The sequence below is a fragment of the Topomyia yanbarensis genome, chromosome 1 (genome assembly GCF_030247195.1).
Source record: "Topomyia yanbarensis strain Yona2022 chromosome 1, ASM3024719v1, whole genome shotgun sequence".
NCBI lineage: Eukaryota > Metazoa > Arthropoda > Insecta > Diptera > Culicidae > Topomyia > Topomyia yanbarensis.
In genome coordinates this window covers 24324974-24342089 of record NC_080670.1, presented here as the reverse complement: position 1 = coordinate 24342089, position 17116 = coordinate 24324974, and the positions used below count along the sequence as shown (strand labels likewise).

The 17116-nt window shown below is 39.5% G+C and overlaps 3 protein-coding genes across 12 annotated transcripts in view; all 3 read left to right on the top strand.

Moving 5' to 3' along the window:
• Positions 1-12458, top strand: part of LOC131677119 (luciferin 4-monooxygenase-like) — a 93638-nt gene extending 81180 nt beyond the window's left edge. The window contains exons 1-5 of one of the 9 annotated variants that reach the window (XM_058956731.1): positions 9804-10080; positions 10153-10234; positions 10499-10648; positions 10702-10909; positions 10966-12457. In XM_058956731.1, coding sequence (XP_058812714.1) covers positions 10520-10648; positions 10702-10909; positions 10966-12257 — 1629 coding nt within the window. In that variant the 5' untranslated portion in view covers positions 9804-10080; positions 10153-10234; positions 10499-10519 and the 3' untranslated portion in view covers positions 12258-12457. Of the gene's footprint in view, positions 1-9803; positions 10102-10152; positions 10649-10701; positions 10910-10965 lie in introns of those variants that run through there. The other 8 variants (XM_058956730.1, XM_058956727.1, XM_058956728.1 and 5 more) reach the window with 8 other exon arrangements.
• Positions 12459-12689: 231 nt separating this feature from the next.
• Positions 12690-14803, top strand: LOC131677120 (uncharacterized). Of its 2 annotated transcripts, none has more exons than XM_058956733.1 (3): positions 12690-12749; positions 12808-12994; positions 13051-14803. In XM_058956733.1, the coding sequence occupies exons 2-3, from the start codon at positions 12866-12868 to the stop codon at positions 14551-14553; spliced, it is 1632 nt and encodes a 543-aa protein (XP_058812716.1). In that variant the 5' UTR covers positions 12690-12749; positions 12808-12865; the 3' UTR covers positions 14554-14803. The 2 variants fall into 2 exon arrangements, with proteins under 2 accessions (XP_058812716.1, XP_058812717.1); XM_058956734.1 differs by having other exon boundaries at positions 12694-12744.
• Positions 14804-14946: 143 nt separating this feature from the next.
• LOC131677122 (uncharacterized) lies at positions 14947-17029 on the top strand. The gene is made up of 2 exons (XM_058956736.1): positions 14947-15136; positions 15198-17029. The coding sequence occupies exons 1-2, from the start codon at positions 15011-15013 to the stop codon at positions 16698-16700; spliced, it is 1629 nt and encodes a 542-aa protein (XP_058812719.1). The 5' UTR covers positions 14947-15010; the 3' UTR covers positions 16701-17029.
• The last annotated feature ends 87 nt before the right edge of the window (positions 17030-17116 follow it).

The window sequence follows — 17116 nt, the reverse complement described above, 5'->3', positions numbered from 1 at the left end:
TTCTTCAGATCTTCTTATATAAGTTTAATCGGATTCGATCACCTACTACAAATGAAATGACCTAATAACCAAGAAGGATTGGTTCAATATGTAATATTCGATGTTGATTGGTTGTGATTAAACCATACGTAAGAAATATATTTGATTTATTATTACTATAAATGTTTTAAGAAAATAACTATTTTACATAGTAGTATAGTCCTACGTCTACAGCTCGTGCAACCCCATAGGGCTGCCCCTTGTAGTTTTTTTAAATACAACTTGTTTTCATTTTTTGGCTACTCCTAGTTTGTGTAAAAATTTAAATACATTCATTTAAAAACACACATAACACTGCATTTTATAGAGGTCATGTATTCATTAAGATGACACTACCTATCGGCGGGCGCTAATTGAGCGTTACCAACGTGAACATGTAAAATAATACCCGTACGTCTGCCTCAACAAAAAAAAACCTATACGACTACCAGGCCCGAGTCATATATCGGTGATATCAAATCCCGAAATGACAAGTAAGATTCGCCCGCTCTGGACGCTTACGATTGTTACTTTTTTCTTCGCCCTTCAATAAGCCGATTGGAAGATTTTCACGTTGTGTGGAAAACTGTTTGTGTGGACATTCGGGAGGCAAATTTCCAGTCGGCATTGCAGTTCATTTATCTGTGCATTTTGTTTTCTCTAGAAAATCACAGAACACAAAAAATGCATTCGGAGTGTCTCTTCAAGTAAATCTGTTTCGTTCTTTCTACGAAAAGCTCTCATTCCGGTTCGGATCTGAGCAATATTTCCAAAGGCACCAAAGGAACTGCATCGGTTGCATCCGAGAGACCACCCCCTCAATGACATTCCCTTGAATACGATGTGAATAGTGCAACCAAGGGAACACCATCCAACAAGTACTTCGTTACCAACATTAGCTGGTCTGATCCTGATTATTACGGGAAAAACGCCAACACACAATACTTTTGCAAATATTGCGAATGATTAGGATATTAGACACACCGGAATCGCCTACCCTATATTTTACCTTTTGGCAAAAACTAGGCTAATATTTGTCAAATCATGCACTATACAGTGGTTCTTGTGAAAATTTTCGGTTTCCAAAAAAGGACATATATGCGAACAGGTATGAACTCCGTTTTTCTCAATAAATATTAGTCCCGTGACATTGTAAACTCATGTTAGCCCCGTGACATTATTACAGCTTTGGAGTCACTTTTTATGGGATAAATATCCGACTCCTAGCCAATCGAAAGTACGCGAAGCGGTAAGTATTCTGTACAATGGACTACTTCAATATGGATGACGTATTTTAGAGTCAGTTCCGGTTTAGTTTCATATAAATATACAATATACTAATTAGAATCGGTTGTGGATTGGAGCCGGAATTTTTGTTGAGGCGAGCTAGAACTTCGGCTAAACTTACTGAGGAAGCAGTTTATCTGTTTGAACCATATATCCGCCATTTTGTGTCATTTTTGAACGAAAAACATTGCTTGAGCTTTTGTAATAGGTTCAAAATTGTAAGAAGTATGATTGTTGACTTTCTCCAGAAAAATATTAATTGTTTAACTTAAAAAATATTGCCCAATAAGATAATCCAATGAACATCATAAAATAGCACGAACGTTAACAGCAAATTATTCGGAGCAAAATTTTACGAATTCAAGTTAAAAGTAGTAAATGTTCAGCTCTAGTTACAGATTCAAATAACCTATAACGACATTATCCACATTCCGATCCCACACAGCAAGCTGCATCCGTAACAAATTGACACTTCACTTAAGTATAGCTCTATAATGCCTTCCCAGCGTGCACATTCTGGCTTGTTCACAACTTCCCATAGCCACCGTCAGTAGTTCGGCTGAAGTTCCTTCCGTGCAGGGCTTAGCTCGCTAAGAGGATTACATCCGGCAAACGAGAGTCGTTATTATACCCGACGTAATACTCATTGAAATCGAGTGCCACTTGGATGATTCATTTCTAATCTTCGCCTGGTTGGCTATATTAGCTGCCGTACATAGTGAACATTGCGCTGTTCGCTTTTAAACTGTATAAATATTCTAAGCGTTCACTTTATATTATTAACATGTGCTAGTATTGATGGTTATTATTGGTCATTATTTTGCAAACATTGCAATTTTTAAAAACTATCATATATTTACATACAAGTTCGCAGTGCACACCATTCCCACCAGACAAGCCGTTTTCGTGACAACTGTGCAAAGATGTAGTCAAATTAGAAATGATCAACCTCAACCTGTACTGATTTGCGTATCGCCGTGAAATGGCTCGAATGTGTAAGCGCATAATCGGCGATAATGAGTGCACAAAATAGCGTATTATACGTACAACTCCACATAGATTCAATAAAATATACAAACCATTCAAACAACAATGGGACCCCACGATAAATTAGGCCTCCGAGAGTCAGTAGTACCACTACTAGCAAGTTATTTATCGCTTCGAATGGGAAGCTCTCGATTTCAATGGCGTCCAATTTAGAGAGTCACCTACTAGTACACATGCTGCAACCGCAATTTGCGTACCCTCCCTCTGCGCTGTTGGGCCATGACCCATTAATTAGCGATCATCATTTAGGTTAATTGTATGTTAAACTGCCGACGAAGAAGTGGTAATTATGAATGTGATTCGAGCAGATGTGAATCCAATCGAATGCCACTCCAGAATCATCGGTGACTAATTTAGATAGGAATAGTGACGGACACACCAGCTTTAAAATAAGTAGTATATATAAATAAATTATAAATAAAACATGTTTCCAGAAACGATGATGTTTTTTAAACTCGTGTATTTTTATAACAAAAAAATGTTTCTGTGAATAAATTAAAAAATAAAAACTTTATTTTATCCATCTAAAACGTCATCTTTTTGCATTTAAGTAACCACAGTAATCCATACAATATGGAGATAGCAGACAGACTAACAGAAGTAACACTCGGCCACAATTCTTCGACCGCTGCAACGATCATTTTAAACATATATCTGGTTGCGACAGTCGTCGCATATGCGATGATGGCGCCACTGGCATAAACGCAAGTATACGGAGGATAGACCACTAGTAAAAAGTTGTTTTCAACCATGACGGATACCCTCATACAAATAAGTATTTGAAACTGTGTATAAAAGGTGGATCTAGTGTTCTGACAAAATGAGCTGGATGATGATGTTTGCAGGAATTGCCTCATAGTATTAGGCCTGTTTGTCTGTGATAGAAGTACGCAGCAGCATGCTGTTCCCTTCTAAAGAAGGAGTACATTCATTTCGAATTGATATTATACAATTAAACCATTTCCCGTACCAATTGCATCAATTTACTAGTTTTAATTACTTCCTACGCTACTCGGTCGCAGTGTCAGTATCTCGACGGATCTGATCCGTCTGTTCTGTTCCGCAAAGGCAACATATATTGCACACGTTCCTATCGAGTTGTTATGTATCCTGAGATGGAACTGATCTGCTAATTTAGTCTCGTTTCCACACTATCTATCCATTGCTTTCTCTGCACATTCAACGTTCTGCAACAGTTCCACGTGATCCTAACACGTTGTTATTTATTGCTAGCCAATGTTTGCATTGATTACATTCTCCTTCAACTATTTCCACTGATTGCTGTTATTATTTTTAACTATAAAAGAAACTTGATGAAACTTATGAATTCTAACGAGTCTCCACAACAACATCAACAATCATCACCCAAACCGAAAAACCTCCCTCCATCCATTGAACGTATAATTTTCGCAATTCACGTTCAAACGGAGAACTTCTGTCGCGGAAAATCCTCTCGAAAAACTCATAACTGATACAGTCAAGAATCGGGCAGCAATTAATAATCTCCTTGCGTCCGGTTCACTGCTCGCCAGAATCGTACCACGGCCATAGGACTCCGCTCGCTGCATGAAGGATAATTCCGGCCACTAAATGACGGATGCGCTTAGCAAAGTTGGTCTGGACTTCTTCTGCCTTTTGCTCGAAATATATATTCAGTGCCGGATAGTATTTGAATTTAAACGAGTTTATTAATTACCATCGTTGCTGCCGGCTAGCAGTAACTTGGAAGAAGCAACTATTTATCTGTGGATCTGAAAAAGATGGGATAAGTGGAAAGTTTTGCTCCCAGCAAGGATGTTGCAAAATGCATGATTTCCGTGGAAGAAAGCTGGGAACGATTCCAGGGAGATAGGAAGAGATTAATGATTCGGTCTTCGATGTGGATAGTCATACTGACGAACCAGTAACAACAACGGTTTGAAGCTAATAAAAGGGTTCTAGGGATCAATTGTGGAATAGTTCTGCGATTGTCGTAATCGTTAAAAAGCGTGATTGAGTTCCTTAACAACGCGGAACAATCCGTTCACAAAATCACGATATCTTTCATAAAATAAAATAAAATTAATTTCAACGCTATACTCAGCCTGTATACAATTTTGCATAACACAGGGCTGATTTTTCGCAAAACATGCATTCACAATCATCCCTTCGTTATGCAAATGTCCATGTCCTCATCTGTACTACTTTCATGCAGTTAACGGTCAGATGTTCAAATTGTTTTTCGTATTCTTATGTGTCACATTTGTAAACCCGTTTTCTTCAGCATAAACTTCATTGTTGTAGCTGGTTCGTCTCTAACAATCGTTGTTGAGGTTATTGAGACGATATTTGTTACCGCCTGATCTGCAGATGTTGGTTTCGCAGCTGTTTGTGGTTTAGTGTAAAATTACTGTGTGCTGGTTTTTGATGGATTTATTGGATTTTCTTTAACAATTGCTCCCTAAGATTTTCCCAGATGTAGCCTCTTCGTGTCGAACTGGCACATAGGAATTACCCTTGGGTGCGTGCCCAGTGTTGACTGATCATATTGGACATCTTCTTTTGATTTCAATGAAATAGTTATGTATGGCGGAATCGGCTTGCTCGGGCGTATTCTCGCCACACGAACACCGTTAGAAACACCGCGGTGCACCGGGGAAACAATATAATTTGTATGGAGTCTACTTCTCCGAATCATTGCATGCATCTTATAATCACACCGCCAGGAATACGGGGAGCCAAGTCATGTAAGCAAACTTCTATAGTATCGTTTTCTATGTATACGGGTTAGATATGTGCGCCGATGTATTTTCGATCGGCGGCGAAGTGAGCGAAATTTTTGACCGACGGCGGCATTGACGTTGTTACCAGAGCTCAAAAAAATTGACATCGCTGCATGAACTTGAAAGAAAACGAAATTCAATTCCTGCCCGCTGCGATGAATGAAATTTTTTATTCGTTTCCATCGTCATTCGTTCTTCCGACGCAGCGCTTTCAGGTACGGACATGTTCGATTTCAGAAGCAAAGTGAATTTTATTTCTACACTCAAAAAATAAATCACTTTGAATTTACATGAATTGTCACGTGAATAAATATTTTCCATTTTTAACATACATTACGTGATTCATATGAACGATATTTGATAATCCTGTAAAATTTATTTGATTCACCCGTAACCGTTAAGTGATGCAACGTTGAGCGTCGTAACGTAGTTCACGTGAATTTCCTGTGTGAAAAAAATGGCTGAAACATCAGCCATTGTTTAAATTATTCCGAAATAATACTGACTAAATTATAGATAGAGACGAATTAAACTTTTTATCCGGGAAATACGCGGTGACTACTGCCATCTCTGATGGATGATGGCGACCCACGGCTGTCAAACATGTCGTCAGGAGTTCCCAATAGTTATTTTGTTGCATGAACGTTTGTCAACTATAGGCACCGCTAAAAATATCTTCTGGCTATTCGAGTCCGTCATACATGGTAAGTTATTTCCATTATTACAGCTACTGAATCTGATTACTAACGTGTTTATATATTTGCATTTCATATAGTGACACAAGGCGAATTGGAAATCGATCTGCACAACCTTGTATCTCGGGGTGGAGAAATAGCTCCAGTATTGTACGGCCCAAGACGTCATCAACAGTAAATTAATTCTTGCTCTTCAAAAACAGGATTTGTTACACAAATCTGCTTTATTCTCGAGAGTGTTTTAACACAATTCTGAGTTTTAGTTATCGCAATTAAGGATTCAAATAAATTGACAGAAATTGACATTAAAAGATTTTTCTTTTTTAGAATGCAAATTTATTGAAAATGCAATCTATGAACGGCTTCAAGTAATTTTCACGTTTGGTTTCATATATTTGTTACGTTCGGTTGCACATAATTACTGCGTTTGGCTTCATGTTGTTGTTATGTCAGGCTTCATGTAATATTTACGTGAATTTCTGTTGCTAATTATCCTTAAAACACGTAACTTTTACCTGATGAATCAGATATTGAAAATGATTTTAATTTACCGGAGCATCCGATAGAACTTACGTGAAAAGTGCGGTGGATGAGATTTACATATGTTTTCACGTAGAAGAAACGTGATTTATTTTTTGACTGTATGCTAGCTCTGAGAGGGATTATTGAGCAAAAGTGCACCAGATATAGATTACGCAGTTCACTTATGCTCGAAAATGTAGAAGATGGTAACTTCTGCCTTCAAACTGTCGACATAATAACAAATTAATGCTTTGGTTGGTGAATGAATTTATATTTCCTCTGCACTCAAGCGTTCGATTCTGCATGAAATTTCAGTCAGTTGGAAAGTGAATGAATGAGGGAGGCGTTGAATCTGAATGTCGGTTTCAGTAAATGCAAGCAGAAATAGGTAGCTGATTTTGAATTTTCGTAGCACTGGTTGTTACACACTGATCGATGCATATTGGCTCTCAAACATGAAACTTATCTGCAGGACGCGTCAACTAGATTTCTTGAGCGTTTTTTCAAAAAGACATATCTGCAATGAGTGACTCTCTTTGTTTACTTTCTCTTTCGATTTGTACGGCGTCACTATGGCACTTTTCACTTATTTTACAGTACAGATCGAAAGACGGTGATTTTGACTAGCATTTTATGCAAAGAGTTGAGGGATAAATGTTAAAGCGACCGAATTATTAACAGAAGAGAAGGTAAAGGTCATTGTAGATATGAAGACTTTTTTTTCATTAGGTCCAATCTGCAAATGAGAGCCCTCTTTTTTCGGTTTCTCTTTCGTTTATTACTGCGAAACCATACAACTTTTTGAACATTTATCAGTATGTTTCGAAAGACCAAGGTTTTACTAGCTTATTATGCATAGAGTTGAACGAAAATCAGAAAGCTGACCGAGTAATTCGCGGAAGAGAAAGTAAACAAAGAGAGGCACTCTGTTGCAGATTGGACCTATTGAAAAAAAGTCTTCATATGTCGTTTTGAATAAAAGGTCTAGAGTTCATTATTGATACCAGCCAAATGATGACAAATCTTGAGCGTTTTTTCTAAAAGACATATCTACAATGAGTGACTCTCATTGTTTACTTTCTCTTCTGTTAATAATTCGGTCGCTTTAACATTTATCTCTCAACTCTTTGCATCGCCGCCTTTCGAGCTGTACTATAAAATAAGTGAAAAGTGTTATAGTGACGCCGTAAAATCGAAAGAGAAAGTAAACAAAGAGTTACTCATTGTAGATATGTCGTTTTGTATAAAAGCTCTAGAAATGTATTTTCTTGCAAGAATGGTTGTTCTAAAACACTCGATCTTTCGTTTGACAACCAGCCTATCTTGATCGAAACATATTTGCAGTGTTTCTTGACTCCAACAGTCAAATAAATTTGGAACACTATAAGCGCTAGAAAAAATTGGGTATGCTTAATCAATACGCAAACGACTCAAACTGTTCAAAATTGTTGTAATACTCCACAATTCATGCCATTTCCTTTGATGATTTTTTATAACGATTTACCAAGCCTCGTGCAAGAGCCGATTGCCACCAACCTTATATATTTCAAATTATTTTAATCAACAGTGAAAATTTGTGGAAAGTTTTTATAGCGACGCCGACATGATGTGTGTGCTCGTCTTCCAAATCCCACTGGCCGGCAGCGGTATCATGAAAAATTATCTGCATCTAATCACCCCATGCAAACAACTTAATATAGGGATGTAGTAGGTGTTAGCTCTACCGTACATTCCGAGGCCATTTTCCCGTCGGCAAGCCCCGCTCAGTTAAAATACGTGTACCATTATTATACCAGTATTATAATCAAACTTTCAATTCCTTGCTAATTCATGCGGCTGGCACGGCCTTTTTTCAGTAAAACATAATTTTGACTTGCACCGAAAAATCCACTCAACCGGTCGTAAAAAATGTTCGCGGCCTACTTTCTTCTTTATAGCGACGCCGATATGATCGCCGTTAAATGCGGTTACAACAGTTAAAAATTTACTCAAGTAGGTAATCGTTAATAAAAAAAAGGGAAAAAAGAATGTACTGTGATGGGGATCCATCGTCGCAGCTTTGGGTGAAGCCTGTCGACACCGTGTGAATCAGCAACACATGTGACCATACGACACAACTGCTGAGGCAATCACAATAGTCGTTCAAATAAAACACTCTGGCAGGCAATTGGTGAGGGACAAAAAACTACACACTTAGAAAAAACACACTACAAAAAATTAGCAAAAGTAAGTTTTCGTTATTATTTTCAAATTGGTCTAAAGAGTATATTAAGTGATGTTCGATCATGAAACTATCACTATTATGTAGTCTAAGAGTTAACATTTATGAATTGTATGCATTTATTTCTATCTTTGCGATGTATAAATTGTAAATTGTGGATCAAACCTTACTTCTCGACCTAGGAGAGTTGAAACACCTTGTATCAACTCTCCTCGATGATGAACTTCTAGTCTTATGGTAAAGTTATAATCCTGAACAAATAATAATAATAATCAAGATTCTTCTTTCCTGAATTGACAACAGTGATACACGTTCTCAATTTATTCGATCTAGGTCATTTACAACCACGGAATATGCATTTATTCTAATTGTTTACTCCTATCAGCTTTTGAAGCTTGGAGCGAAGTGACCATAATTCAAAATGAACCAAATACTACCGAAATAGATACCAAATTACCTGTTTTCATAAATCCGTATCACTTTAAATCGTATATAGTATCACTGGTCATACCAACCATTTTAATCAATGCAGATGTTCTAGGGGTAGTGGTTGGAAAAATGGGTATTAAATTTCTTGATTTTGCAGTTATAGTCAATTAATGGTTCGGAAAAAGTATCTTACTGCTTATTACTGTTGGGATCAGTGCAGAAAACATTTGTAACCAAAATCTAACATTAATTTTCAAACCAAGTGTCAGTTTACACGTAGATGTACACTGTGAAAAATAATGATAAGAATGAACGTCATTTTAAGGAATTATTTTAGCGTGAGCGAATAAAAATGACACAATTGTAACATTTGGTGCTTTAGAAAACGTTTAGTAAATATTTAAAATAATTGGTTACTTATTTCAACACACATTCATTGCTGTTTCAACTTACCTCGGTATGAGGAGAGTTGAAACAAAGAGAAAACTGTTACAAAAATCAATATATTGATGCTTTGTTATTGATCTGTACCAGTTATTCTGATGTAATTTGATAAAGCATAAACAGAAGTAAGAAATTTGAAAATAAGCAATCATCGAATGAAAGTTTTTGTCGATTTATCTAACAAAAACAAAAAAAAATGTTTCAACCCTCCTCGGTCTCCCCTACTATGGCTCTTAATATTGAAAAATATACTTCACACCATCCAGGCCCTTGCCAATCAAATACCCTTACAACCGATAAGAAGCAGAAACAGAGAGAAGTTCTCAATGTTGCTTAGGTCCTTTTGAAAAAAAATCCCAGAAATGTTGAATAAGGAAAAACAGTCGATGATGTTATCGTTCCGTAAATATTTCTAGATTATCGAAGTAATCGAAACAGAACAACCTAAGCAGTATCAAAACTGTACCAGTATCTGGTGTATAAAGTAATCTGTGTAATCTGATAGTTGGTCTTTACACCTATGTGCTCCGCGAACAGTTGCCGCGCGTTGACATTAATGCGACATGGGCTACAACATTTATAATCAGTTCAGGCTGAACCAGAGCCGATAGCGAAAGTGGCTGTATAGTTTAGCAATCGCTCAATGTTTGAAACGGTAATCAATTTTGCGAAGTATGTAAGTAAAATAGCTAAAAATACTAACTCACACACTTTCTGTAACTAATAGTAAATAATGAAAACAACTCATCTTCCGATGTCCAGTTTACACAAATCAAAAACCGGCTTGTGACAGCGAACACCACCACCAGGTATAAGCCGATCAATTCATTTTCATCAGTCACCAATTCACGCAACACAACCACGTGCATAGACCTTACCTGTATCGATGTAGCATAGCTATAAATCGCGATCGCGATCAGTCCACATGTCCATCCACCCTTTCAGCGTATTGCGAACACACACTCGCGCTTTTACCTTCGACCAGTGAACAACGCACGAACGCACAAGGAACGATAATTAGCATTTACATTTGGATTGCTCTTTGAAGCCAATTTATTCCGCTATTATAATAGGAAGAACTCGGTCAACCGGAAATGTCGCTGATCGAGAGTGAAAAGTTCATCGTCTACGGTGGACCAGATCCGGTAGAGCTGCTTCAAGGTGCATCTCTCGGAGAAATGATGATCAAAGATTTGAAGCTTAGACCGGCAAATATTGGGCTGGTAAGTGACAACGATATGTCTAAGTACGATTTAAGTTTCTACCAGTTTCATAGATCGATCCCGTTTCGGAAACCGCGCTCAGTTATCAGCAAATTTTGGACCAGTCGGTGAAGGTGGCTGTAGGGCTGCTGGAACTCGGGGTGAAAAAACATGACACCGTCGCTATTGTCAGTCAGAACTGTTTGGAATATTGTTTCGCGATGTTCGGGACGATATTCACTGGAGCTACCCTGGCACAGTTCAATCCTGCCTACTTAGAAGGTAACAGTTTAAAAGACAATGTGCTACTACTCGCTGACCTCTATTATAATTTTCAGGCGAACTTGAACATGCTATAGCTATGACCAAACCAAAAATTATTTTCGTTAGCAATGGCGTCGCAAACAAAGTTTCCGCTGTCAGTGGAAAGTTGAAATGCGCAGAAAAAATTTTCGTGTTTGATACATATGTGGAATCATCTCAGAATTCATTAGGCACTCCATTCAGTAATCTGTTGAATCGACATGTTTCAGCGGACGATTTCCACCCGGAACCCGTAGACAAACAGAACCACGTAGCACTAGTTCTGCTATCCTCCGGAACAACTGGTCTCCCAAAAGGGGTGCAGCTGACGCATGCCAACATCATGACCACGATCGCCCATTCCAAAGAAGCAGCCAAGTTGCTGGATCTACCGGATCAGTTGGTAGCACTGGCTGTGACTCCACTCTTTCATGTACTGGCCAGCGTTGGTCTAATTAACATGGTCACCAACAATTGCCGTTGCGTATTACTGCCCAAGTTCGATGCCGTTCTTTTCCTGCAGAGCATTCAGAAGTATAGGGTCAACCTAATGTCGGTAGTACCGCCGTTAATGGTTTTTCTGGCGAAGCATCCCATGGTTGACAATTATGATTTGTCCTCGCTGATGACGCTTTTCTGTGGTGCCGCACCACTGAGTAAAGAAATTGAAGATCAAGTCCGGAAAAGGCTAGGAATCGCTTTCGTTCGGCAGGGATATGGAATGACCGAAACCACGTATGTCATGTTAATGCAAACCGGGTTCGAGAATAAGGCCGGTTGCGTAGGGCGAGTTCGGATGGGGCAGTGGGTTAAGGTAATTGATCCTGACAGTGGAAAAGTTCTGGGACCGAATCAACGTGGGGAACTGTGCTTTAAGGGATCACTGATCATGAAAGGTTATGTGGGAAAGGAGTCCGCAATCGATGACGATGGTTGGCTGCATACCGGTGACATTGGGTATTACGACGAGGATGAAGACTTTTTCATAGTGGATAGAATCAAGGAATTGATTAAGTACAAAGGCTTTCAAGTTGCTCCTGCCGAATTGGAAGCTATTTTACTGCGACACCCGAAGGTGAAAGATGCTGCAGTAATTGGATTACCGGATGAAAGAGTTGGAGAGCTAGCGACGGCTTTCGTTGTTAAAGAACCAGGAGTGGATGTAAGCGAAGATGAAATCGTACAGTTCGTCGCGAAACATGTTTCGCTGCAAAAACAACTGCACGGTGGTGTACGATTTATTTCGGAAATACCAAAAACTGCGACTGGGAAAATACTACGCAGAATACTTAAGGACACAGATAAATCAATACTGTCAAAGCTCTGAAGACTGACTAGACATTATTTTCCAAGTCTTGTTCATCATGTTACGGATTTTTAATTGGCTATTTCCTGCGTATTGTAAATTATTTCGTACTCTTTCGCTTTATGATCCGTTTATAGTTGGCGACTGTCGAACAGACAGATCTGCCGGCATATGCATAGATACAATACAATGCCCTCTCAGGAATAGGATAAAATATTATTGATTAGTCTGTATTTTGCTAGGGAGCAAATAAATGTGTGAGAATCTCCAAATTGAACAGCTTTGTTTCTAATGAATGCCATAAAATAATAAAAATAGCCTACTTGTTGGCGCTTTCGAAATGAAGCCCTTTCGTCATAACTGGGAGCAAAGCCGGTTCCAACGAGAGAGTCAATCATGGCTTAAAACTCTCGAGAGTTGAACGTTGAACTGTTATGTAGTTGCAAATCAAAACATAGAGAAGCGATCTGCTTACGAACGTGAGTACACACTTTTTGACTGATATCATGTAAGGTACCTAGTACTAGTACGTCTCTTTAAGATTATATTGTTTATGGGTGATATTTAGCAGCGGTGTGAGCAGATAATTCGCCACAGTATCATTTCAGCAGTAGCTCGAACGGCACGATATGGCAGAAAATGACGAAAAGTATGTGTTCTACGGTGGTCCTACGGATGAAAGTGTTGAATCTGGCTGCCGTTCGCTAGGAGCACTGATCATCAAACGATTACGCGAAAATGGCGACGATGTTGCATTTGTAAGTACACTACGCAGTTACCAGGGACAATAAATTTCAAGACCATTCGTTTGCAGACCGATGGCGTAACGGGACAATCAATCACCTATAGTGACATGTTGGAACAGTCGGTGCGGTTAGCGAACCGTTTCCATCGGATCGGTATAAAGAAAAATAACGTCGTAGCGATCATGAGTGAGAACAGAATCGAGCTTGCTCTAGTATCATTCGCCGCAACCTACATGAGCGCCATTCCGATTTTGCTGAATCCTGCATACACTCCAACAGAGCTAGAACATGTGCTCAAATTGTCTAATCCCAAGGCTGTCTTTGTATGCCCATCCGCCATAAAAATATTGCAATCAGTTTCCAAAAATGTTCCATCCATCAAAATGATCGTATTGTTTGAATCGAAGGAAAAACCGAACAATCGTATCACTCTATTCAAGGAACTTTTCGATCGGAATAAGTTGAAAAATGCAAAGTTTTTCACTCCCCAGCCAGCAAATTTAAAAGATCAGGTTGCGCTTATGGTTCTTTCTTCTGGGACTACCGGGCTACCCAAAGCCGTCCAGTTGACGCATTATAATCTAATGGCGGTGCTAGCATACATTCGACAGGATTTGAAAAACAGTCAACTGCCACCAACAGCTCGAGGACTTGCTATTTTGCCATTTTTCCACATCTACGGATACATGATGCTACTCAGTGCATTTTGCAATAAACGGGAAATAGTAAGTCTACCAAGATTCGAGCCAAGATTATTCCTATCCACCATCCAGAATTATAAAATTTTTGGCGCTGCATTGGTTCCCCCGTTGATGGTATTCCTTGCCAAACATCCCTTAGTAGATGAATATGACCTTAGTTCACTCGTTATGGTGGGTTGTGGTGCTGCTCCTCTCAGCAAAGAAATCGAAGAAATGGTCCAGCAAAGGCTACCAAATTTGCTCATAATCCGCACTGGTTACGGAATGAGTGAAAGCTCGCTCGGAGTCTTAACGAGAATGTCCGGCAAAAGTGGTAGCGTTGGCCAAGTTAATCGTATGTGTTGGGTAAAGGTAGTCGATGTTGATACAGGAAAAACGCTAGGACCGCACCAGGTCGGAGAAATCTGTGTCAAGGGACCAATGGTTATGAAGGGATATTTGAACAATGAGAAAGAAACAAGATCGGTCATCGATGCCGATGGGTGGCTACACACCGGAGATACTGGATATTTCGATGAGGACGAAGATTTTTATATTGTCGATCGTATCAAGGATTTAATCAAGTACAAAGGTTTCCAGGTTGCTCCGGCTGAGGTAGAAGCAGTTCTGCTTATGCACGAAAACATCAAGGATGCAGCAGTTATAGGGATACCGGATGAGACCAGCGGAGAGCTTCCGACAGCATTTGTTGTTCTTCAAACAGGAGTTAGCCTAAGTGAAGCGGAAGTAAAAGCATGGGTAGCAGAACGTTTATCCAAGCAGAAGAATTTGCACGGAGGGGTACGATTTGTCGCAGAGATTCCGAAAACCGCGAGTGGCAAAATCTTACGCCGAGAACTGCGAGCAATGGCGATAAAGTCAAAGCTGTGAAAAAGAGATTACCGCGAGGTGCAATAAATTGCGCTAATGAGCTAGCGTATTTTGTTTGCGCTGTGCTTGTTATCGTTCAAATCATGCTATGAAATTCGATTGGGCGTTAGTTTAATACTGAAAACACCAAGAAAATCGCATCTGCTTCTTTTTACATATATAAGAAAAATGTTAACAAAATTATTACCGTTTTCCTATCGTAGCATGGCTCAGTTATCATATCAAATAAATCATTTTAATATGATTGTCATCACAGAAATTCTATTTTGAAAGAAATGATTAAAAGTGAGATGGTCACACCGGCAGAAAATGCGATAACATGAACAAATAAAAGACCTAGCAAAAACAAGACATAACTCAGCTGACATTAGTCTATTCTGGTGACCGATAACGACTGTCTATTGTAAGCTTCATTTACAACTATCCTCAGTTATAGCTGATCTGCCTTCGATTAAAGATGCACGAGCACGGAGAATACATATTCTATGGAGGTGCACTAATCGGTAGTATTGATTGCGGTTGTTCCTCTCTCGGATCCCTTATACTGAAACGTTTGGAGCACAATGGAAACGATATAGCGTTTGTATGTGCCTAGTGTACGGAATCCAACACGTAATCTGTTCTCTGATTACCCGTTTTCACAGATAGATGCAATATCGGGAAAATCAATAAGGTACGATCAACTGTTACACCAAGTACGGATACTCTCTCAACGACTGAGGAGTTATGGTATTGGAAAAGGTTCCATAGTGGCTATCATGAGTGAAAATCGTACTGAATTTCCAGTCACTGCTCTCGGAATTATCTGCGCTGACGCTATCGTTATGCCACTCAATCCCAATTACACAGCAACAGAACTGCATCATGTTCTAAATCTCACGAATCCTCAGATAATATTCGCCTCAATGAAAGCCATGAATACATTACGAACTCTTACTTCACAGCATCCCTGTATACAGCTATACGTCTCCTTCGACAACTATGAAGCCAATTCCCAAATTATGCTTTTCAAAGAGTTACTCAACCACACAGGAAGTTACATAGCAAACTTACCCGAGCCAGCTGTTCTTAAGAACGATGTTGTTCTGATGGTGCTTTCCTCCGGTACGACCGGTCTTCCGAAGGCCGTCCAACTGACACACTACAACGTGATGACGGTGATCGCCTACATGCGGGAAGATCCACGCTACACCCAACTATCCGTACCGATTCGCTTGCTCGGACTACTTCCTTTCTACCATGTGTATGGTTTCATGCTAACGCTAAATGTTTCTTGCAATCGCTACCCCATGGTGGTATTGTCCCGCTTTGAACCAGATCTGTTTCTACGTAGTATTCAAGACTACCGAATTACAATGGCTAACTTGGTACCGCCACTGGTAGTATTCCTCGCCAAATATCCTGCTATCGAACGTTATGATCTAAGTTCTCTTCGTGCAATTCTTTGCGGTGCAGCACCTCTCAGCAAAGATATTGAGGATCAAGTGTTAAAACGACTGCCGCACGTTCAATCCATCCGAACCGCGTACGGAATGAGTGAAGCATCGTTGGGGGTGATCTCAAAAGTTAACGACAAACCTGGTAGCGTAGGTCGTGTTCACAAGACGAGCTGGGTTAAAATCATTGATCTTGATAGCGGAAAGATATTGGCACCGTACGAAGTAGGTGAAATATGCATTAAAGGACCGCTGGTAATGAAAGGTTACTACAGAAACGAAGAAGCTACCAAAGCGACGATAGATGAGCAAGGTTGGCTCCACAGCGGTGACACAGGCTATTTCGACGACGAAGGTGATTTCTTTATCGTGGATAGAATCAAGGATCTGATTAAGTACAATGGTTTTCAAGTGGCTCCGGCAGAGCTGGAAAATGTACTGCTAAGCCACCCCGCGATCAAAGATGCGGCCGTTGTGGGATTGCCTGATGATGTTTGTGGTGAACTTCCGACAGCATTCGTCGTTCAACAGGAAGATAAGTCGCTGTCCGAGGAATGTATCAAACGATTTGTAGCATCCAAGTTATCTCCCCAGAAACATCTTCGCGGGGGTGTACATTTCGTTGAGGAAATACCGAAAACTGGGAGCGGAAAGATACTGCGCCGCGAGCTTCGCAACATCTTATCTCAGAAAGCAAAGGCAAAGTTGTAGATAAGATGAATGAGGTTTTCGTTGAAATCAGAACGGTGTAGAGATAGTAAATAACAAACAACATCCTTTGCCTAATTTTGTGCGGAAATTTAAATATTTAATCTAGTGAGTTAAAGTTTAAAACAATAAATAATATACAATATCATTTAATTTCTGTGTAACGCGCGTAAGTATTAGGATTAACTTGTTCAATTTAACGGTTTTTTAACAACGCTTTGTGGTGAATTCAGGGTCCTGCACTCGAAGTTTAACCAATCGGAAAGGCCATAAATTAGGTTTGGGAAATTATTTTTTTTTACTTTAAAGAGCAGAATGTATGAAATTATAGACAGCTGATGCCAGTACGACAGCTGCGGGGACAGTCTGACTTGGTTACACGATCAGTGTCGGACCCTGCACATTGAGCGATCACGTTC